Genomic DNA, 25,127 nt, shown 5'->3' with positions numbered 1-25,127 from the left:
GTGATGGAGGAAGGAAAGCAGCACTGAGTACAGGGAGAGGTTTGCCATAAGCTAGTGTGTTGTGTTTAAAATACAAAACTGCATTAATGCATATTAAATCTGTATGTATAACTGTAGTAATTATAGTTCCCATCCCACCGACTCCCTCTCGACTTTTTTCCCTTTCCCCTCCTATCATATAATTAATTGTGGATTGACTCCTATCCCGTGGGAAACCCACAGGATTCCTGTGACCCACAGGATTCCCAAAAAAATTGGCAGTCTCCTCCAGTCTGGGTGGATCCAGCATAACTGCACCACTGCTGAAAAGAATTATAGGGGAAACACTGAAAATTGCATAAAACCACAGCAGAATGGCAACATTTTCCTGTTTCAAGTTATTTTTGGGGGCATTTTTGGTGGAGATAGGCCGAGTATGTAGCATACATATGCTCTACAAGGTGAATGACTGGGCACCACCCAGAATGATGTTGAAATGAAACCTAGGTTGTATGTGTTTGTGCCTGAATAAGATGGCATACTTGACCAGAGGTATGTGTAACCACCTTTTTAAAAGGTAAACCAGTCCAATTTCAAATTTCTGTTTAATCTGGAGATTAGTTTCTTCTTCATCCTTAAAACAGGAGTGACGTGCCTCATTTTACCCTGTCTGAACGACAAGAGGTGGGTGTTATCCGTCAGATTGGATATAAAGGCGAAGTTAACCCTGTTTTTGTACTGTTAAACTGATTGCTGGGGTCAACACACTTTAGACACTTTTAAAAAGCACTAGACCCAAACAATATATGTGAAAGTGGATGCTTCACGTAGGATATCATTGACAGGGTTACCTCCCTGCTAAACTACCATGTCACTACACACAAGTGAGTTCAGCTGAGTGAATCACAGAGAGCTAAACTTGACTTTGTTTTGTTGGGGGATGAAGGCCTGAAAATGCTCAATATCAGGTGTACATTTAAACAAATACTGATATAACAGAGAGACTGCCATCCCCAACAGTGCCATGATGTGATCCATTAGAGAGAGGATGACTCACTCTGTTGGATTTGATGAAAACTAAAGAAACACTCGCATTGCTCACTTGTGGTTGTACAGAGGTGTCACAACGTGGAGCTTCTTCCCTCACAAACTGTCCTGAACATGCAAACAAAAGTGTCTACAGCAATGCTCATTGGCTTGTTACTGACTGAACTATCAACGAGTGTGATGGCTATGGCAACATTTGTTGTGTTACCTCCTGAAACTGATACTCCACAGCATCTAAGAGCGTTGAGTTTTACAGAATCTGCATCTTTTCAACCTCGGTGTATGAACTTTGACTCAAAAACTGGTTCGCCCGATCAATATTTCACATCACACACACATGTTCTGTATACTATCCTTCACTGTAAAGCCCGACTCACTCTGCTGTTCCCTGGTGTACCATTTCCTTATCGTTAAATTTATATTAAACCTTCTTCACCTTGTCTCATCCTGCACATTATGAATTGTAAATATTATATTGAACAGAGGAAAATAAAGTATTCTAGAAACTATTTATAGGAGTGGCTTATAAACCAAAGCCCTCCCTCAATGTCATTGTCCATCACAAGTGTTTGACTGTAAACATCATAAGTCAATTTGGTGAACATCACTAAACCTTAGGGGCAATAATTAGTTTTTTCACACCCAGCAGCACTGGCAAATACATCCTTTTTGAATTAGTTAATTGGTTAACCACTCAAATTTTCACATCAACTTGAAAAGGAGGTGCTTGCAGTCATTTTATGGTCAGGCTCCACAATTAATTGAAATATTATTGGGTGGGGGAAATATAGTAATAGTGCAAAATCCAAACATGAGGAGTTGCATTTTTTTGATTGTGGTAAAAAGCCATATGGTTAAGAAGAAAGGGAATATGTCTGATTCAGTGAAAGTGAAATGTGAAGATTACCCATTCCACCCTATTTGTGACTCATATCAGAACAGCAATATCACTTGCTCTATGGCTACACCTTCAAAATCTAATCTTAATCTTTGAATGGGCTAAACACGCATTCAGGTGTGGGACAAACCATAGTACACACATGGACCTTGTCATGCAAAATAACAAGAGTACAAGATGTTGTTTCTTGTTTCTTCCCCAGTGATCAGCTAAACTTGGCACACTGCCACAATGGACCATGTTATGACATGTCAAGAATAACATTATGGTTTGTAACTCTATCAAATGGACATTTTACTGCCAAGTGGCAAGAGGCCAAATACATCTGCTTTGATTGGTGTTCAAAAAAAGAAAAAGAAGAAGCTAGGATCGTCTTTCGAAGGAGCAAACAACTCAATAAATCCCAGTCTAACCCACTGAGGCCCTGCACACACAGGATGAGATGATTCACCTTAGTAAGTGCTTTCAGTGAGAATATCAAATACTTATCTCCCCGTTATTTGAGCAATAATCTACAACACCAGCATCCTCATTTCATCAGGCTGAATCTATAACCACCAGTGGTGTACATGTTAGACACAGTAGCATCCCCCTTTCATCTCAAAGGATCCTATAGCACCAGCAGCACCTACAGTGTATGCACATGAGCGCTGGGTGTGTATGGCCCGCTGCAGTCACGGCAGCATCAGCAGCAGCAGCAGCCAGAGCCTCTGTATATGCACCAAACCCCACAGAGGAGATGGTTTCTCACCGATGCATGATGCCAACAATGTGATTTCACGACCACAGCTCTCCAGTGCTGGATCATTGTGAATCGAGGAAAAAAAAAAGCTCTTTCTTTCGTTAATGTAATGTAAATAGCTTCCTAACGCCTTTAGATGTATGCAGAGGATGCTTGGCAGATACAGCTGAGCCAGGTGACACGCAAACACGGCACACACAGTGTATTAAGTCAAAGCGGCCCGGGCATCGCTTGATGATCTGACAGCTCAGCCCCTTAATAATAAGATAATATGATGTGCCATTATGCATTTACAGTGAGGCGCTGCCAAAACTGCACCGACAATCTCGCTGTTTTTATATAATGGGTGTGATTAAGCAAAATGTAAACGCGTTTTTTTTTTTTTTTCAACATATCATTTAAAACCATTTTTCCTCCATACTTGTAGGGTCCAGTGTTTAAATGGGCACTGCAATAATGTTATATCCGCTAAACGTGCAGTGGGGGGTTATTACTATTTAAAACAGCAGATATCTGCCCGTGTATTGAAAAACAAAAACGAAATACACTTTAAAAGCATAGAAATAAGCGATATTGTGCCCACATTGGACAGTAGGTCATATTGAAGCAGGGGTGGGGACGCGTGGCTCTGCTAAGTGGAGACGATAGTATCTTTAAAGACACTGTGATGAGGAGGAAAATGAGACTGCTTAACATTCATTTATTAATGTTAGCCAGCTTCTTTTTGTTTTTGTTTATTAACAATGCTAATTAATTATCGCAAAGTCCGTGAGGATGACCGACCGACCGTAGGCTACATTAGGGTGGAGATGAGCAGCAGCACGATCACAGAAAATATAGCTATAACAACCGTCACCACGGCTACTGTGGGGAACAGAAATACATACATAAAAAGGGACATTTAAACCAAAGTAAAAACAAAAAAAACAACAGTCCACGGTAAAACAGCTAGACAAGTCTTGGTGTAATGTTTCTGTGTAAGCTGCTTTTCCATAGAGCATTAACGTTAGCTCGTTAGTTAGCCTGTAAGCTACTCAGGTCTCCATTGGTTAGCACGGGGCTAAGCTAACAGCGGGCTAACGATTCATCACCTCACCTGAGAGAGGGAGATAGAGAAAAAAAACATCAGGGTCCAAACAGGATGTCAGCCTCCAAATGTGTTATTATATCCTCTTCGGGTTAAAAAAAAAAAAAAAAAATCCCCCCACAGAGAGAGACAGTTTAGCTTTGTGCATCCAGTTATTATCCCTGCGAGAGTCATTGGTAAAGTGCAGCTCCGCCGGGTCTCTCTCTGCTGGTTAGCTTCCCCAGCAGCGCCGGGCTCATAATAATAAATGGTAGGGGAGCTGCTGCTGCTGCTGCTGCTGCTGCTGCTAGTGGTGGTGGTGGTGGTGGTGGTGGCCAAGCACCGACACGTCTGACGTTGTTTCACTGACTCCAGGCAGCAGCTATCTACTGGGTAGCTGCTGCTGTGTTTCCTATAACTTCTTCAAAGTGGCTTGTTTCCGTGTGCAGGCCAGGCCGCTCCGCCTGTACGGAAGTGGAGAAGAATAAAAAATAAAAAAAAGAAACCCAGTGGTGAATAATAATAATAAAAATAATAATCCCAGGAGAATTATGTTCTGTTCTCATGTAGCCATAATAATAATGATGATGATCATAATAATATTGGTGTTGGCCTACTACAGATTACCAGAGGCCGACATGTTTGCCAGTGGTAGAGAAACTCCTCTGCCAGGGTCCAACAGCAGCAGAAATGTGAGCCCGAATATGAACAGCTCTGATTGGACGACTGGGCTGTCAATCAGGCCACGAGCGTATTGTTATTAGTTCTTTAGTCAGTCATGACCCCCCCACGAGCATACACACACAAACACACACAGGCCACACACACACACACACACACACACACACACACACACACTGAGAGAGTAAACATAATGGTTGCACTAAACTAAATTGAGATTAAATGCACAGCCCAGCACAGACGGTAGCAGTAGATAATAGATCTGTGTTAATATATTTTATTGTCGCTTAGCATGGTTGGCACATAAGCTGTCTCTGACATGAGGTTTTAATCCTCTCATGTGACACACTGACACAGTAACGTATGTTTGTGTGTGTGTGTGTGTGTGTGTGTGTGTGTGTGTGTGTGTGTGTGTGTGTGTGTGTGTGTGTGTGTGTTTATATGTGGGAATCAAGGTACAGTATGGTACACATACACACACAAAGACCACACACACACACACACACACACACACACACACACACACACTAGGGGAGATTAAAATGACAGCAGGGGCTATGAGGATTAGCCCACACAACAAGCTCCTCATCAGGGTGCACGTACACACACACACACACACACACACACACACACACACACACAAAATCTCCAAATAATAACAAATCTGAAATCCTGCCACAAGAAAATCATACATGGGATTGTGGATTTTGGCTCCATGTGTGTGTGTGTGTGTGTGTGTGTGTGTGTGTGTGTGTGTGTGTGTTTGTAAAATCTTTGAAACCTTTTCTTTTCCAATAGACCTAAACACTGACCTTTTCAGGAGCAATAATTTATAACAAGGTCCTGATTAAGGTTAAGGTTAGGATTAGGCTCACATGAATGAACAGAAGTCAATGCGATGTTTAAAAAGATTGCTGTGTGTGTGTGTGTGTGTGTGTGTGTGTGTGTGTGTGTGTGTGTGTGTGTGTGTGCGCGTGCGTGCGTGCTCCTAAGCAAAAGGGACAATCATGGAATTGAAAAAAAAACACTGCATTATTTTGTTATGACCCATATTGCCTTTGGAGGGGTCAAACAAAGAAAACTGTTTTTCAGCATGTGTGTAGAGACGACTGAGTGGGAGAGATTGCATTTCTTCAAGTCTTGAAAAACAAATATTTATTATTATTATTATTATTATTATAACATTTTCATTATCATTAACACAGGGGGAGGATCTCTCACAGCTGAAGGAACAACTGACATGCAAAAAGGGGTTGCGCAATAAAGTTTCTTCACCCAGCTTAATGAGGTAATGAGCTAGAGTTACACTGGAAAACTTACGACATTGTCTTACTCCACCTATTCAGAGGATGAGTGTCATATATGGGACAGATGTGTAAAGTCAAGAAAGAAAGACACAAGAGGATCCAGGGACAAAACTATGGATGTATTGTTAGAGTGTTTTTAAAAAGTGAAATCTGGAAACAACAGAAAATAGAAATTCATTTTACACATCTAATGATTTTAATTGCTTACACAACAAATCCAAGCAACATTGCAAATCAAGTCAGAAAACAAATAACACAAAATAAAGTTTCTTCTTCAAGGAAAAAGTTATTTACAATTAACAATTATGTTTGGCCATCAGCCCGCTCAGTTCACAGATATGATAAATATCTCTCACTGAAAGCTGAAAAATTAATGTTGTGACAAAACGTTAGCTCTCTCTTCACCATTAGTTTTGCTGTGCTGTGTCCATGCAGCTCTAAATTGTACATATGTCACAATAAAGTACAATAAAATCAACAACACCTGTACAATACGATGCATACTAATACATTATTGATATACAATAAATACTACCATTTTGAGGCCTGTAATGTTGAAAAATGTTGCCATTTTTGTACTGAACTTGTATATTAAGTTGTGTTTGCTGTACTTTGTCTGTAGGCAGATCAGATCAGAGGGGTTTTTGTTTTGTTTTGTCTTTTTACAAACCGGCTTTCGTTCAGGCACACATAACTAGACAGCTACAGACTCTACTCTTTGGTTGTACATACGGTTCCTTCAACCACTGACGGTTCACATTCGTCTTTGTTGTTCTGGTACTCTTCCCATCTGCATTTCCCGATCTGCACTCGGTTTCATTTGGAGATGGTTCGGCATATGGGTTTGGGGACATACTCCTACAAATATTTTGGGAGGACAGAAATGCCCATCCATCCATGGGCTATACAGTTTGTCCATGGGCGGAGCCTGATCCCAGCTGCAGGAAGTGGACAGGGTGCATCATGGACAGTCTATCACAGGGTTGACATAACTTTACACGCTCACATTCACATTGATGGGCAATTTAGAGTTGCCAATGTGAAAATGTAAAATGGGGGAACTGCAGCGCTGGTAGATCTACTGAACATAATCAATTATTTTCTCAAGTCAAGTTACTTCCTAAAGCTGACCTCTATTTGTTACTGTGTGTAGTTGTTATGGACATGTTATTGAACATAGAAAACATTAAAGTCCTCTTTGTTTTGGAGGGGTTGTGTGCCCTTTGTAACGCACCAGTGTCAACTGCTATACAAAAAAAAGAAGTGTAAGAAGCATGCACACCGGGAAAAAAAAAAAAAACATCATCTGTCAAGTCTCTGTGTGATTTCTCACCAGAGGTTCAAGGAAGATTCATGAATGTTGATAACAATGGATCCTCAGTGCACAAACTCTTCAAAAAATAATCCGTTTTATAACCTGAAGCATGCACGGCTGAATCATTTTGAGCTGCACTGTCCGCATATGTGTCCATGTGGACTCTATTGGACATGGGCAGATGATAACAGCTAGGTCATGCTGATGTGGGTTGACCCTTGCAAGCTCAGGCACATGTAAAGTATGAACTGGCCTTTGAACAGACACCAGACGGAAACCAAGCATGCATGCTATGTCACACACAAACACATATTTCGGCGATTTTTACATGTCTTTGCATAATCGCTGGACAAATCTACCTAAACTAACCCTATTAAGACTATACAAGCTCCTTGTTTACAGGACACTAGAAGCCATGTGGGGCTCTTAGCATGCAAGCCTCACCACACAATATAATCATCTATTATCTCTGGCTGACCAGTTGTTAGTTAGTATAATAGTCATACCAATACTCTTTATTCCAAGTCATGTTTGTTGCTGTTTCACTTTTCTACTGGACTAAATCAAGGACGGCTCAATCACATAAAAATGAACAAGATTGTTTTTATCTATGGGACTAGCACCTGCATCAAAATCATTGTACTTGCTGATTCTCCGTCACGTCATACTGAGGTTACTTCTTGTGGCATCAGCTCCTAAACTCATATTGGTCCTCCGAATGTTACAGTTACAGTTCAATTCCCTGTCATGTCAAGGTGAAAGGGAACAGACTTGTCTTACTCTGGTTTAAAACTGACCAGTCTGCAATGTTCACATTGCCCCAAGAGAGAGGTGGGACTGACCCGTTATTCAGAAAACATTTTTTGCTTACATGCAAAAGCGAATGTCTCAAGGCATTTTTCATTGACATGAAAAGGGAGCAGTCTCTGGCCCTAATGCACCATAACAGAGCTTTGATTGATACAATATCAACTTTCTCTTCTGATCACTGGCATAACTGCTAGTGTGAGTGAGTGAGGGTGTGTGAAGTGAATGACCGGTATCATTTCTACAAAATATTTACTCAGCACGCTGGTTTCGTTGCAGCTGAATCATGATACAGGTCACTGGAGACATATACAAACTGTCTGTACTAGTTCAATGCTTTTGATCCCCAGGCATCTGGTGAATAAATCCTGTGCGTTTGTGCAACACAAATTAACTAGCTAGCTAACTGTAATTTAATTTATCCCATGACAGTCAGATGAACTTATTACATAAAGATGAAATGCTTTTCTTGACATGAGTTGAGATGCATATTCAGATAAGGTGCCTCATGTTTTGATTGATTATTGCAGCAGGGGCATATTTGACCTCCATGTTTACTTTGCTGCTGACACAGACTAAAATGAACAGACTGCAGGTAGTCAAAGGTTGTCCTTGGGAAGGGAAGCACAATAGTTTTTACATTTCTAATGTGAACTAAGGATGATTTGTGAGTGTCAAAGGTGTTGGTAGGTGGAGCCAGGATTTTATGTTCTTCCATGTTTTCAGCTTTTAGGGATTGGGGTGGTAATTGGTTACATACAGATTAACACATTGAGAGTGGTATCAATCATTTCCTTTCATCTAAAGCTCAACATGATATTTAAATAATATTTCTACCTAAAATGCCCACCGGTGGATTTTTTGTAATGCTCCCTGAAGGTTGTGAAGTTATCAGATATACATTGACATACTGTATACATTTTGTAGTCGCCATGGAACCACAGAGTGAGTGAGTTTCTAATTGCTACTAAGCCTGCTATCTTAACATCACAACTAATTACACTTTAATCTTGGATTGTCTTGCTATGTTAAAATAACAAGTATACTACCTGTACACTTTTACACTCTTGCATTTTGCTGTTTATCATGATGAATGACTCAGCAAACATTTCAAGCACATTCTCTAAAGCTACTGTGCGTATTAAATATGATGAAACATGCAGAAAACACTGGTGTGGTCCTTGAGCTTTTACGTTTGTTTGTCACTTATTGCCAAGGGTCAGTGGTTTGGAACTTGGAACTGGACTTTTCCCAGCATGCAGTTCACCTGTCTATATTCGCTCTAATTTAGAGTGTTAGTCCAACACAGCTGGAAACACAGCTGTGATTCAAACCCAAGGCTTTCATACGTCGCAATGTCACAATGATATTCACTGAGTCGCCTTTACTGAGCCTTTTAGTGTCTATTGAAAAAGTCAACGGCTATTTTCTGAAAGAGAAGCCTGACGTTAGAGCTACAACCGTAACTTTGTAAATTTGTAAACTACTGAACAGTAATTACAAAAAAGAAAAAAAAACTAAAAGAAACTGACAAATTTCACTCCAATAACCAACTATCTTAAACATTATGCCCGTTTGCTGTGTATCCATTAGCTGCGTGTCCATTGGTTAGGGGCTTTGCGGTTTCACTATCTAATTGGTTGAGAGGAGTGTTTTCTTTGTGGTTGCTGGCATCATGTGCTGCGTTTGCCCTGATTAGGTTTCTGCGATGATAGAACAGGTAGCCCGGCAACAGGAAGCCAGCCAGGGAGAAGATGAGGAGGCTCAAATTGATCTGTTGTAAGGAGAGACACGTCAGTGCATGTGCGGTGTGTATTTACATGCTATTGACTTCACGTTGATTGTGTTTGTGTGTATTTGCGTGTGTGTGTGTGTTTTCTACCCAGTAAGGATCTCCACGCAAGTGTCCCACCATCAGCATAAAGAGCGGCTGCTGGAGCAAGGCGAAAGCAGCACTGACCATTGACTGCATGCCTGTTAGCGTCCCAAAGTGATTGGCTGGATATCTAGAGAGAAGAACAAATGATATTAGTTTTTTTCCCCACTCATTCTTACTGTATAAGAACACATGAGAACTAAAATGTATATGTATATCAGACATATTAACAGTGGGAAAAGGCTCAATCAGCTTTGATTAGTTTAAATAACCCACAAATTTCAGTGGAAAAGAGGAATGAGTCTCTAACTACAAACACCACTATTCACATTAAACACAGTAATTACACATCCAGTGTTATCACAGACACATTGGTTAGAGCAGCTTGTAGGTGTCAGTACTCACACAGCAGCATAGAGGCCTCCACAGCAGGAGTGGACAAATCCTCTCACCATAGTATGTAGAACAAATGCCACGACCTGACAAAGAAAGACACAAATAAACATCTTCTAGGCGTCACCAAACACCACAGTGTGTGTTTCTGTGTTCACATGGAAAATTTGATCTTTACATGTCTATGCATGTATTTTTCTAACCTGTATGGGCAGGTTGTCAATTATGGAAATTATTCCAAAGGTGACCAATAGGACGTTGGTGAACGTGTACGCCCTCAAGGCATTGGTCAGTTTCTGGACCTTTCTGTCTCTCTTTGGGGGATCTGATTGACTGAAGGGGACAAAGAGGAGTAATGGGTGTGAGTCCCAGATGACGATTGGTTTCCCCAGAGCATATATATATGGACAGCAACCATGAGCTCTTTCAGTTTGGTTTTAAGATCCTGTCGAAACCTCCCAAGTCGAACTCATACAGTGAGCATCAGACTGTCTGCTGTAAATGCAGATGTGGCAACACAATGCTCAAATTTAAATAGAGGCCAGTGAACCCCCTTGTTACCTTTTGTCTGTGTGTGTGTTTGCTTTTTCCTCCTCACACTCCTTCAATCTCCAGTCCATGATGTAGCCAATTAAAGGACAAGTCAGTAGACACAGCAGCTGCATCGTACCAAAGATAGATGAGTAGAAACCAACTGGGGAAGACAAAATAAGAGGGAGAGATGTCAGGTAGATAGTTGGATTTACCTGCCAGAGATTCATGAATTGAGTGACAGTGGGAAGCATTCACAGGTAAAAGCCTACTGCACATTTTGACTCTTACCTTGTTCCTCCATCTCCATCTTTTCCTCTTCTGAGGCTGAGGAGAGAAAAACCTGATCAGTTCACATACATTTTAATGAAATACAGTACATCAGTGGCACAATCAGACAGTTTTCCACAGTGTCTCTATCCAACTTGAGAACTTCATTTGAAAAAACGAAATCATGCAAATTATTATTCTCACGGTGGGGATTGCCGTGGGTGACCAGAAACTCCAGCATTTTATTCATGGCACCCATGAAGAAGATGAGCCTCAGCTGTGTCATTGCCATGGTGATGAGACTCCACAGGAAGATGGGAGAACACACCGAGTGACAGAGCGGCACTGAGCCTGAAGAAAGAGGGAGGGAGAGGATGAGAGAGTGATAATGTGTGAAAGCTATAGACCATAAATAAGTATGGGATGTAGCTGCTGTGACATCACCCACAGGTTTCTGAGGAGCGTTTTGAAGCTCAGAGTGAGGCGAGCACATCTTCCTAGTTTGCATCTTGCTCTAAGGCTAAATCAAGTCTAATTCCTTTGCTGGCTAGTTATTTACCAAAGTTGCTTATTTTCCATCATTTGTATTTTAAATGTGTTGAGTGAAATAAACCCGGTGCTCAATGAGATATGAGACTAACCAGCACAGATAAATATGGGCTCACAGGTCACTGTACCCTTTTTATCTAATTTGTAGCTAATACATGATTTATAAAGCATTAAAAAGCAAATTAAAAGCAAATAAATAAATAATCTAAAAATCTTCTTAAAGGGATAGTTCAACATTTTGGCAAATTGGCCCATTGCCATAATCGCTATAATCATAGCAGTAGGTTCATTACCTTTAATTGTCGGTGCAAGCTATTTTTAGAACGGCAGAGCAGAGCCGCAAGCTGCTCAGAGCTACGCTACGGAGGCTCATGGGATTTCTTGGTTTCTCTCATCAAACTCATTAAATACACAATCCAACAACTCCAAAACGCTCTGGTGGACAAGTTGTGACCTGCACATTCACCACGCTATGAGATAATAACAGAGTGTTACAAGACAGAGTTGTTTTAGAGGTAAATTCATGCAAAACCGCTGATGCACAGTTTTTCAGCAAGCAGTCTCTGCATTTCCCTCTAAAACAACTCTGTCTTGTAATGTTCCATTATTATCTCATATCGTGGTGAATGTGCAGGTCACAACTTGTCCACCAGAGCGTTTTGGAGTTGTTGGATTGTGTATTTGATGAGTCTGATGAGGGAAACCAAGAAATCCCATGAGCCTCCATAGCGTAGCTCTGAGCAGCTCGCTTCTCTACTCAGCCGTTCTAAAAACAGCTCACACCAACAAATAAAGGTAACGAAACTATGCTAGACTATAGGGATTATGGCAATGGGCCAATTTGCCAAAAATGTTGAACTATCCCTTTAACAACCGCCTTACCTGGTGCTGCGCTTTGAGAATCCGTCGGCTTGGGGTCTGACATCTTGCCGCCCATTGTGTCCTCCATTGTGGTCACATGAGTGATGTACATGTCTCCAGTCATCTTGTCCTCCGTCACAACCCCACTCATCTTCACCTTTTTCCTGTCGAAAGAGGAGGAAGAGGTTTCATGGGTAAACAGCCCCAGAATTTGAACCTGGTGGGAACTGAGCAGCCCAGGCTGAGTGTTATAAGTTTTGCATCAGTGGTATTACTGTAAGATTTTAACATTTTTCACACCTACAGTAATCTGTTACCTGCCCACCCTGTTGTGCTTGATGGAAACAGTTGGGTCTCCATAAATACTGTTACGTAGAGAGAGTCTAGACCTTCTCTATTTGAAAAGTGCCTTGAGATTACTTTGTTATGAATTGGTGCCATGTAAATATACAGTAAATGATTTGACTTGACTTGAGAAAATTAGCTGTTAAAACCAAACTCTGTGTCTTCAACATCCAAATGATAACCCTTAATGTGAGACGCCGCCTGCTTGTAGTGGAGAAAGTGTGACTACGAGATGTCCAGTGCACTGACGTGTATCTTATGTCCTCAGGTGCAGGGAAGGATTCAACAGGCCAGTTCAGGAAGCAGTTGAGGAAAACCATGCAGGCCATACCAGACCAGACCCACATGATGACACGGAACGACACGCCAAGGTCATAGATCACCTGCAGCGGTAAGAAAGGGAGGGTTGAACAGAGGCAAATAGACAGAAGGATGTCATGTTCCCTCAGCTTCTTCTTTCAAAGCTGACCAACCTTTCAGATGTCAGTCAGTCAGTATATATTCTTTAGAAAACCGTCTCTTGTGATTGTTCCAATGAATATAATGTAATAAAAATACAACTGTGACAATGAGAGAGAGAGAGAGAGAGAGAGAGAGAGAGAGAGAGAGAGAGAGAGAAAGTACCTTGACACCGGGGAAGGTGACGGCTGAAGAAGCGTAGGAGCCGATCATAAGGGAGAGGACTGTTGATCGAATATTGCCAAACATGTTTGGAAGCTGATGAAGAGAGAGATGAGAAATGAAGTAAACTCCTCCTTATCGTAAGGTTGTGAGCAGTAAATGTGAAAAAAAAAACACTTTTAAATGTATGAATCAGCTGTTGCACCAAACAACATACAACATTAAACTGACAGAAATAAAGAACTGTTTTTTTTTTAGAAAACTAATGTTCACTACAGAGGTTCAATGCACCTTAACAGTTTAACCACAGGATGGTGCTGTGTATACATGAAAGCTTTTCAGCTGGGAGAGTGGAAGAAGCTGATGAACACACACACACACACACACACACACACACACACACACACACGTCAGCCAACTTTCTGTCAGTACAACTTGCGCGTGTGAACATTCTCTGGCAACGCAGATGCTTAAGTTTTGATGTGTGTGTGTGTGTGTGTGTGTGTGTGTGTGTGTGTGTGTGTGTGTGCGTGTGTGTGCGTGTGTGTGCGTGTGTGTGTGTGTGTGCGTGTGTGTGCGTGCGTGTGTGTGCGCAACACGCGTTCATGTCTACAGACTCACTCTAACTATAGATGCAGAAGGAAATCTGCCAGTCACATCTTGCTGCACGTGGCTCGGCTGACACTCAGTTTAAACTCACTGCTCAGGTCAGACCTTTTGGACGACATTTCTGTTTTACAAAGTCACCAGCTGTGTTTCTCAGTACCCCTTACCAACATCAACTGGTGCCCGGTCAAAAAGAAAACAAGCAGCTGTGTTGTTTGGGGGGGAGGGGTATTGTGTAGCTACACTGCCTGTGTATTCTTCACCCTGTAGGTTAACTCAAAGGATCTCCTCTGACATATTCTTAATTCAGTGGATAAAAACCTAACCAGTGTGGAGCCAGGGTCCTTAACAACAATTCAGGACCAATGAGCAATGATTTGTATAGATCATTTACTTTCAGCTGATGGTGTGGATGTATTTACATCATTCCTCTCTACCAATGAATCCATACTCAGGGTAAGATCTGATCAAATCACATAACAACATTGCATAAGCAGAGAAAAGTAAACAAAGTCTAGCCATTTAACCTGTTTCCTGTTGGGCTGACTGTTGCCCAATTTGTCTGCGGATCTGTTTCATTCAGCCAATATCACCACAGTTCTGTGTAGTGATCTGATCTAGGCTGCAAAGTGTTGTCATTTGCAAAACAGTGCAATATTTTCCGAGAGATTAAATCATATTTAAAAAGAAGAAAATACAATCAAATGTAGAAAAAATTATCTTTGAAAACTTGGGGCGCTGGGCAAGGATGAAGTCCACACCCCAACATAAACTATCATCCCTATAGTCTCTCACACGGCTCACAACCTCTGTCTGGGATACATAACAATTTAGTTTTTATTCACTACAACTCCACAACATAATAAGACAGCTTGTTAAAGGTTCAGTGTGTAATAATTGGCAAGGTTTATTGGCAAAATCTGAATATACTACCCATGACAAGTGTAGTGTGAGAAGTGTATAATCGCTATAAAATCAAATCTGTTCGTCCTTAATATATATACATGTAGCAAGGGTCTTGCTTTAGAGAGTGCCGTCATCTTGCGCCGTGTCATGTTTGTACGGCAGCCCGGATGGAAAATCCAGTGGGCCAGAGAGCGCGTTTCACAAGTTTCACATGCATAAATAAACCAACAAAGAAGAAGGCGGAAGGAAAGAAGAAGGAGTAGGAAACAGCAGACATATCGTAAAATGGTCATGCTCTTGAAATACTCCCAGTCGTCCCAGTCGTGGTAAACAAGTTTTTTTGTGGTGAGGCCCAGCGTATTGGAAGTGCTCCTCCACTTCCCTGTAGGGTTAGTTCCCAAGCTGCCTTGAATTTTTCCACATACGGCGGAGAAGATGGTGATATTTCTATTGATAGTTAATTAATTGTGTGGAAGACTGCTGCTGAAAGTGATAGGGGTTGTTTTATCTCTGACGTCAAGTCTGAGTTACGTTTCTGTGAACTGCTGGCTATATCTATGTCAGCATCTAACTAATATTTTTGCCATTTTATTTTGCTGCCAAACGACCCTCTCCTTTTGCTCACCTGTTGCATGCTGCAGGTTTAACTAACATGAAACCTCTCTGCTCTGAATCTCTCTCTCTCTCTCTCTCTCTCTCTCTCCTCATTTTTCCATGCTGTTGCAGCTTTGCCTCTGTTTTTCCATTCTTATCTGCCCGCCCCTCCATTTCTCTTTCCATTAGCGGTTGTGTTTGTGACTTTGCCTCTAAAGGCCTGACTGCCTGTCTTCTGTAGTGTACCACATCAAAATCAAAGTTAGAAGAGGGGTGGGCTCCGAACTTTGTGTTTACTGTAGGGCTAATTAACAAATGTCATCACGCCAAACAACTTTGTCCCATGAGTGGGCTCTCAGTACAGTTGTATTGTTGAGAGTTTAATACAGACTGAGCTCAGATTAGAGACTTTGACCTTAAATGTCTGTTGTAAGTAGGAAGATCTGGACAACACTGGTGTCTCTGGTAAGTTCATTATTGTGCAAACTCTCTTATCAAAGTTGACACAGCACCAAACAATATTGCCAGCTACCTAAGCTAGACGGGAATGTAGCCTACACAATATTATAGGCTATGTTAGGCAGTTTTATCAACCTAGTAACACGCACACACACACACACCGCAACACACAGGAACAAACACACATGCACTCAGGAATGGCCAAAAAGACAATGTCAAGTCCAGGGCATGGTCTACGTCAGAAGTGGGAGGAGGAGAGAGAGCGAGACGGGGTTGGCAGGTGGACAGGCCTGTGGGAGGGTGTGTTGACTGCCCAGATTTTGGATTGGCTGAGAGACTGCAGGAGAATTTAGAACAAGTGGAACAACATGTGCGGCTTTCCAAAATGCACACACTCACACGGAAACGTGTGCTTATCATCTGAGGTACACAACTGAAAAAGCAGACCCAACCAGACACAGGCAATGTTTTTACGACACAAATACAGAACAAAATACCAACAATCAGGTGGCAAATGAAAGGAAAAACCAACATCAAGTGTGCTTGTGTGGGTGTTAGTCAGCTGTTTCAACATGTGTCTCCAGAACAGCTTCACTGTCCCGTGTCTCTGAGCTCTACTGGCGGATCGACACCACAGCCAGAGATATTACCTAATTTATTTTGATGATGAAGGTGGAGGTCATGTTGTCCTTTAATGCAGTAAGTGTGTCAGTGAAATCATGCTTCATCAACCCCCTCAGATGAAAATCAGGCTTTTAACCTTGGTAAAATCCTTATGGTGTTTTTTTTATTATATATAATGCAAGACATGGTGTGTGAAGTGATCATTTAACACCATAATTGTTTTCACCATGAACTACAGTGAACCAGTGACAGTTTCACAAAAACAGGTTCAGACAGCCAGAGCTTCATACATCACAAACCTAGGAAACCAATCGTGTCACCTTGTGGGTGCTGAACCTGAAACCTTGTTAGTTTAGAGAGAAATAGCCTCTGTCTGTTACAAACAGCATAAACGAACAACAAGCATTTAATTCTTATTTGTCTTCAAGTCACCAATTGTCAATTAACTAATTGAAAACCTCTGAACTGAGGCTGAGTCTACTCGGCACTTGAATAGAGGCAGAAAATACAGTGGACAGGGATCAGCTGTAGGTAATATTAACACACAGGATTTAACTGAACAACAGGTGCAAAGACAACTAGGTCAAGAACTTGTATTTCTGCCCATCTGGACAGCATCCCACCCCCTGTGTTTTCATGTTAACATGGGTCCAGCAATTGTAAAACTACAAGTGTTCACACACATCCAACAATTCCCCACCACCAAGTCTACATGAGGATTAACAGCTGCTGTAATATGACATTTGTAGGCAAGAAAACTGAAACAAGTGTTATTTGTAAACTGTTTTTGTGATTGGACATGATTTCTTCCAGGAACCACTGGTAGTGTTTACCAGCAACCTCAGTTATCATTGTGCTACAGAACAAGACTTTAGACTATGTCCTCTGAGCAACACTTCCTCTTGAGGGGACACTACAGTGACTTTGAAATGCTGAATGAGGAGATGGTTGTGTTGCACTGGGGCTAGCTGGTTTGGTTGCTAACTTTAGAAGTAGAGAAGATTTGCAATTAATGAACTGACGAGACTGACAGAAAGGCTATGGTGACTCAGATAACCACTCCTCACAACTGTGGTTAGCAGAAATACTACTCACCAACACTTGAGTGTTGAAGACTAGACCAGGGGTATCAAACTCACTTTAGTTCAGGGGCCACATACAGCGCAATTTGATCTCAAGCTGCCTGGACCAGTAAAATAATAGCATAATGACCTATATAAATAACGAGAAATGTTTCACTTTGTTTTACTGCAAATAAGTACAAGTGCATTATTAAGATGTTTACAGTTATCCTTTTACAAAACATTATGAACAATCTGAAATTTCTTGGGGAAAATATGTGCAATTTCAATAATATTATGCCTCTTTTGTCTTTTATGTCATCTGCAGGCCGGATTGCGGCGTACATTTGACACTCACTTTACAGCCTTAATACCCATCAATCATGGTCTGAATTACACAGTCTGAATATTTTTTATGTGTAAGTGGTGATACGCAATAAGTTGTGCATAAAGAAGAATAAGGGATGAGATGGAGGTGAAGACGCAAAGATGTGTTTCAGTGACAGATATTATCTGCTAAATTAGCAGCATGTTTTTTATTGTACTTAAAAATGAATTGTAAATGTGTGTGGGTTTTTTGTGGTTTCTTGTTATATGAGGACATGTTTGACCCCTCTCAGTTATTTTATAAATGTTTGTACATGCGAATGTGTAAGTGCGTAGGAATCGTACTGTGAGTGAGGTGAAGGTCAGGCAGATTCCTCCAAAGCCATTGAAGGAGACAGCAGGGAAGATGAGGGCAGACAACGCTGATGGAACAAATGAAGAATGCCATGAGCTATGATGAAACTTTAAGAGTAAATATTTTTATTTTATTTCATTATGTGGCTCTTAGGTTTTGTACCTATTTCCATCATTTCCACCAAACCTAAGCAAAGCTCAGACGGTTTAGGTATTGATTGGTTTTACCTGGCACTGTCTTCCAAAAACGGCTTTCTGACTGTCACTTTAATTGTAATATTTATTGATAATCAGACATAGCCTATCCTATGTTCTTATCTGTCAAAGTGACGGCTGGCCTCCAGGTTTTCTTGTCATGATGGAAAATATTTGGTTAACACAAGCCCTGCTTGCAAGTTGTGTTGGTTGAACTGGATATATTTGGTTGAACTGGATTATTACTCCAGTTGGAGTTTGTTGTGGTTGAATAGAACAATTATTAACAAGGCTGGACTGAAACAAGTACATGATGTTTTAAGGGTTGGTGTATTGACTGTTGTCTCACCTTCAGGGTCGTACGCTGCAGCAGCTATCATTGCACAGGAGAAAGCGAAACATGAACTGGAAACACATAGAGACACAGAATGACAGAGCATGTCTGGAAAACTCTCACAAACACAGTCACAGTAAATGATTCAAGGTCTGTCATACCTGCCAATGAGCCTCAGAGGACGTGGCCCAAATCTGTCCATCAAGATCCCCAGGGGTAAAGTGGCTGCACTCAAAAGGAACGAGCCAATGGTGAAGCCGAGGTTCAAGATCTCCTCCTGCTCCACGCAGCTCGGCCACGCTCCACTCTCGAAAGAAGTGGAGTTGGTTTGGAGCGTCTCATTGCCTGGACAGGGTCAGAGACAGAGACAGAGTCAGAGGAGGGGGCTCAGCCTGCCAACATGTCCCCTCTCTGCTCTGAGACGGCTGGACATACAACAGTATGAACCAGAATGAACACAGTGCACTAATGCTACTAACAGAAAGTGCCCTCATCCCTCAGTTAGTGTCAGCGGTGAATGTTTGGGTCTTTGAATTGTTCTTGGATAATTTTGTGTTTTTCCTGTCTGCCACATTGTGACTGTTCATCGCTGATATACAGAGCACCTTGTGGATGAAAACAGTGCTAGAGGTAATTAGGTTTTCATGATCCCATCAATAAGTAAAACGGTGACTGAACATCTGACTATTCTGGTCATGGATTTCAAACACTTGGCAAGTAAAACGATGCAGTTTAAAGCAGACCTTTGAGACTAGTGAGTATTACATAAATGATATCATATTGATGTTGTCGGAAGGCTCCGTTTTCGTGGTGTGGTACTGTATAATCCAGCCTTTTCCTGTTGGCTGTTTCTCAGCAGCAACATCAGTAACTTAGTTTTAAAACTTGTACGTTGAGATATTGTATGAATCCAGAAGACTGAGTGAATATCCATTGATTGCTTCACCACTATACATTACTGTTGTGAGATGTGAGCCAGATATTAAAAGTTCACGAGGCCTGAGGACATCTGTCTTTATCAGAGGCTGAGCCAGTGCAGACTCTGCTCCCATCTGTCCCACCAACACCAACAGCAGAAAGTGGACAGACATATTGAGTAAAACTCTGTTGTTCACTTTCACATGTCCGAGACAAAGCGACAGAATGAAACTGGAGCTTTTGATCCAGAACCAGCAGGTTCAGGATCTCCTTCTTCACCTCAGCTCTCACTCCACTCCACTCAAGTGTCTGCACTAGAGACAAGAAGAAGAAGAAGGAGAACAGGCGGGTCTTACCGACGTCGCAAACGTGGGAGTAGAAACCTTCGTTCTTCAGCATGATGAGCAGTGAGGCCCAGCCCAACAGGACAGCAGAGAAAAGCAGGTTCTCTATGATGGCTGTGACGGCCATCCACCACCTCCTGCTGTACGCCTGGGCCAAGCTGGGAGCCATGGCAGCTGGAGACACACACACACACACACACACACACACACACACACACACACACATGGGAACAAGACAGCGTTAGTCCACCATTTACTGCATTTGTCTCTGATTGAAATTTAACGTCTTAACAAAATTTTTAGTGCACAATGGTGACACTTCTCCAGCACAGAGATCAAACTGCATTCGCATTTCAACACACACAGCAGAGCTACGCTATCATTAGTCAGGCTCATCTGAACATCTCATATAAGCTTTATGATGGAAACCATATGGAGGATTGTGCCAGTTGTGGCAGTGTGCAGCTGTGGTTTCATGTTGTAACATGTCATAGCTGCTACAACTGATGACCAGGCCTAAAAGATGAAGTTGTAATGAAACACGGCGCCGGCTCCTGGAGATCTGGAAATGCGTTCACAAGTCTTGACTATCCAATCCTGAGAACTTATCATTGCAGCCAAACATGAAAGCTGGGACCATAGACATAGACAGAGAAATATAAATGTTTTATCCGTTTACTTGGGTTTTACAGCAGTCCAATGTAGCGGTGACGTATATATCAGGACATGAAACACGGATGGACTTTGGAGGATTTTATATTTGAATATCAATCTACAATACACAGTGATGTAGATAATATTGCACAGGCTTATAAGACAAACTATAAATAATGCAAAAGTCCTATAAATCCAGAACTGCGTGGTCGATATGTCTCCTAAAACAACCAAATATCAAAATAAGAGTGTGTGTTTGATTATATAAACGTGTCCAGTAAAAGACTCAGAGATTTCTGAATAGGGAAAAACTTTCACCACAGTCACTAGGCCTGGGTCAGAAAGGGACAGTGCAAGTGTGTTGTCACCATGACGCACCATCACAGTGAAACTGTGTGGTAGAAATGGGCGGAGTTAGGCTGCACGCGATGTCAGTGAACTGACAGGAAATCTGAAAAGAAACGAGTGGACGGAAAGATGAGACCAGAGAGGTAGAAATCTGACCCCTCCTGACCTTCAACTGCAGCCGGAGCTATCAGGTGTCATGCAGCAATCCAACCCAACGTGCACCCAGCTCCACGCACACACGCACACACACACACACTGAAACATTCAGGTTGAACTACAAATCAACAACAAATCAAGGATCCCAATGTTCTTCCCAGTGTTGGTGAGTAAATATTTGAATGACTGAATTTAAAACTCTCTCTCTCTCTCTCTCTCTCTGTGTGTGTGTGTGTGTGTGTGTGTGTGTGTGTGTGTGTGTGTGTGTGTGTGTGTCACATGTTTGAACATTGGGAGTCCTGCTGACACAGGAAATCTCTCTCTCTCTCTCTCTCTCTCGCTCTCTCACTGCTCAACTTTAAACACTTTCTTAGTTCCTTCACAGTAAAACACAGGTGGGTTATAATAACTGTCATAACACTGAATATAACATAAAACAGATATCTAGAAAATCAGCTTAGACTCTGAACATCCTGCACTTAATTTTTATTTCATTTCTTTTCTGAATATCCAAATGATTTTTTGTTTTTTTGTCAATTGACTAATCAATTAAAATATGAAAAATTATGATTACAGCAACAGACTAATAAAACAACTTGCATTTGGAATAAACAGTGGAGAAAAGCTGTCACGTATTTATATATATATATTACCAGTTGTCATCTCTCATGTCTCAACGCTGACATCACTGCCTCAGCAGCTTCACCGTTCATCACAACACACAGAGCGTAACCAGGACAAAGACTATATTTGGGTAACAAGGTAAATGCAGTGTAAGATTATGGGAGTTGTTGTCCTCAGCTTCTTCTGGTTTTGATTCCTCTGGTCTCAGTGGTTCAGGAGGTTTTTACCTGGAGCTGAATTATCCACAGTGGTCTCCTCCTCCCCACAACCGACCAGTTTCACTGTTAGAAATCACAGATTCACTGACACATCGGTGACACAGACACGGCGTCCAGCAGCAGCTTGATTCTCTGGTCATTTAAGATCCAGACGTCTGATGACTAAAATGTGGTTCAAAGTGAAAACTTAAACTGGATGAAAGTCTTTGCTGGGGCATCATTCAGCTCAGTTGGGAGAGCAGGAGCCCCATATACAGTCCTTGCCCCAGCTGGCGGCCCCCAACAATATATATTAATAAAAAAGAAAAAAAAAAGTCTTTGCTGAGCTTCTGTCAGACAAACACAACACAGACACATGATCACATGGGATATGATAACCGTGACACTGAACCTTACCATGACTAAAATCACAGGTTTCTCTGGTTTGAGTATTGATGGGAGTATTTGGGAGAATTTGAGGAGACAACTCAACAAATTTTACAACATATACAACACGGGTTTAGTTGTTTTACACATAATTAATGTGCAACATCAACAGATTCTAACTTTATAGCTGTGAATAACTTTTTGTGACTTTGACACAAAATGTGAACAACCACCAAATTTCAAACAGTTTTCTTACTCAGATGCCACCAAACCTCTGAGTATTTACATAATAATTTAAAGACAGTAACATTTGTAATACAAAGTTGCTAAATAGATGTAATGACTCTGGAGGGGAACACAGATGATCGTTTCAGCTTCACCTCCGCAGGCTGTTAAGACTGTTTCTTTTCTTTTTCTTGATTTATGCCCACCAAAGATGGAGATAGATCCCAATGCCACCTGTTGTCAGGTGTAGCCTCAGGTCAGGGTGAAATGTGTATGAGGGACAAAGTTTGCTCTATGGGAAACAGTTTCTGGTACCACAGTTGGCTCTGAAGTGCTCTGTTGCATTAGTGCATTTTGGGATGTGGGATGATCAGGCTGTTGACAACTTACTATGAAGAACATCTGGTGTATTTACATTTGTGTCTAATAGATGATATAAAATGAATAGGTGAATACGTGCAAACATAGTGGAAATATGGCGTCTTTATAGGCTATTATATCACATATTATGTATAACACTAAAATGACTGTGAACAGGGAAAACGGCCCAGAGGTCTGTGGCCCAGAGAGTAAAACAACAGTACAATTAGACACGACACCCTCTGTGGAGGATGACTGAGGGGTCTTAGGGCCAAATACAGGGGAGATTAATGATCCTTGACAACACCAGACAGAGAAGCCTGAGCACAGTCAGCTGCTAACTCATGCTCACACACACTCGTAGACTGCTTTTAAACATCAGAAACTACAATGCAGCATGTATGTGAATGCAACACTATTGAGAAGGAGAAGCAGCTTGATGAGAGCCATGCTATCTACAGCTTTGTATACACTTGAAAGATTTTTAATTATGTATTGGATGTGTGCATTTTGTTGTGTTATGTGTAAACTGTGGAGGGTTTTTTTGCACTGAGTCTAAGATACATTTCCCTATGAGGACAATAATGCATACATCATCATTTCAGATCTCACCATCAGTCAGGACTTTCTCATGTTGTCAACATCTAAGAAAACATTCCACCTCAAAAGTGTCTGGAAGCTGCTCCGTGAATTAAATCTTTAAAATACTTAAGATGAGTTCTTCTTCTAAAGATGATGTCTTTGCACAAGTCACCTTGTATCGTAGTGTCCATGAGCAGAACTAGGTCTAAACCTTTAGCCCCACGCGTGACTCACGGTGTCTCACACTTTACACGTGAGTGACCCAGACTCCCTCTGACGTCAGTAATGATTTAGATAAACAAATAAAACACAGCCTTGGAGCAGATAGAGAGATGAGATAGAGATTTTTGAACTGCAATTGAATATAATCTTAATTTTAGCAGCGCCATCATTTTGCAAAGGCTCTCGTCGGTGCTGCTTTTTACTGTAACATCAACATGAGAAACAGTGTGAAAGATCACCAGAGATCACACCCAGAGATCTTTAAAAAAAAATATATAGAGAGAGAAAGAGAGCTTTAAAGATAAATAAAACCATGTTGATGAAAGTACCAATGCTGAACAAGTTGTAGCAGACAGACACAGATCTATCCTACAGTCAGAAGTCAGCCCTCTCTCCACACACTTTGTCCTGTTAATTGTTTTGCACGTCACTTAACCTACAGTGTGAAAAGTCTTCAAGGACAAACACTGCATCTACACAGACACCACTTCATTATGCTGAGTGTTGACATATTGTTCAATAGTTGGTTAGTCAAGTGTGAACCTCTTAGTCACAGCAGATAGACAGTGTAAAAGAGCTTCTGTTGAATTCATGTGCAAAGGAAAAAAGTATGTAGCAGCTGTTAAAGTGGCTGAGTGGATGGTTTTCTTCCAGCTGTGGAGCCTTTGCAGCTGTTGTGTTGCCAACAGTGGTGAGATCCTCCATGAGGGGAGGTCTTCACATGGATCTTGGTGGTGAACAGCCACGAATGAATACACAACATGTTTAAAGTCACTTACTTGACTGAGATGTTTTGATACGGTGATGACTGACAGATGTCTCAGGAGAGAGTTTGACTTGATTCTTTCCTGCTCCTGCAGAGTTAAAGTGAGATTTCCTTCCCTCGGTGTGGCAGCTGTACCAACTAGCACATGTGCGCTCACTTTGACTCTCTGCCTCTCTCTGTGTACAGTATGTCTATAAATGGAGCTCAAGGCTTGCCCACCCAAACTACTGTGTTCAACACACACACACACACACACACACACACACACACACACTTAGAAACACAGCATTAACTTGTTGACTTTAACGGACCGGAGGCTAAATTTGTCCACACCTCATGTGTCTGGAAGGTTTGACAGAAATGCTGTGAACCCCCTCCTCGTGAAAGTCAGACGTGTTGGACAAAGAGGATGTCCCCCTCACTGTCCGCTGGCTCGCTGGCCCCATCATGTGGTCGACTACAGCATGGCTGTTTTAACACACACACACACACACACACATACACACACACACACACACACACACACACACACACACACAGCAGCTTCTGTTCATGTTCTCATTACTGAACAAAATGTGAGTCTTTGACTGATTGTT

At 41.5% G+C, this 25,127-nt stretch overlaps 1 protein-coding gene across 1 annotated transcript; it reads right to left on the bottom strand.

Moving 5' to 3' along the window:
• Positions 1–8,819: 8,819 nt before the first annotated feature.
• On the bottom strand, positions 8,820–24,843 carry slc43a1b (solute carrier family 43 member 1b). The gene is made up of 15 exons (XM_085780097.1): positions 24,545–24,843; positions 20,023–20,184; positions 18,910–19,093; positions 18,764–18,819; positions 18,211–18,287; positions 13,292–13,384; positions 12,917–13,050; positions 12,344–12,486; positions 11,117–11,263; positions 10,934–10,969; positions 10,673–10,805; positions 10,315–10,444; positions 10,124–10,197; positions 9,725–9,848; positions 8,820–9,616 (listed from the first exon to the last, which is right to left on the bottom strand). Exons 2-15 carry the CDS (start codon positions 20,177–20,179, stop codon positions 9,401–9,403), a joined length of 1,704 nt encoding a protein of 567 aa, XP_085636223.1. The 5' UTR covers positions 20,180–20,184; positions 24,545–24,843; the 3' UTR covers positions 8,820–9,400.
• Between the last annotated feature and the right edge of the window lie 284 nt (positions 24,844–25,127).

The sequence above is a fragment of the Trachurus japonicus genome, chromosome 1 (genome assembly GCF_045865225.1).
Source record: "Trachurus japonicus isolate A0001 chromosome 1, Traja_1.0".
Classification (NCBI taxonomy): Eukaryota; Metazoa; Chordata; class Actinopteri; order Carangiformes; family Carangidae; genus Trachurus; species Trachurus japonicus.
This window is presented reverse-complemented; position numbering and strand designations above follow the sequence as displayed.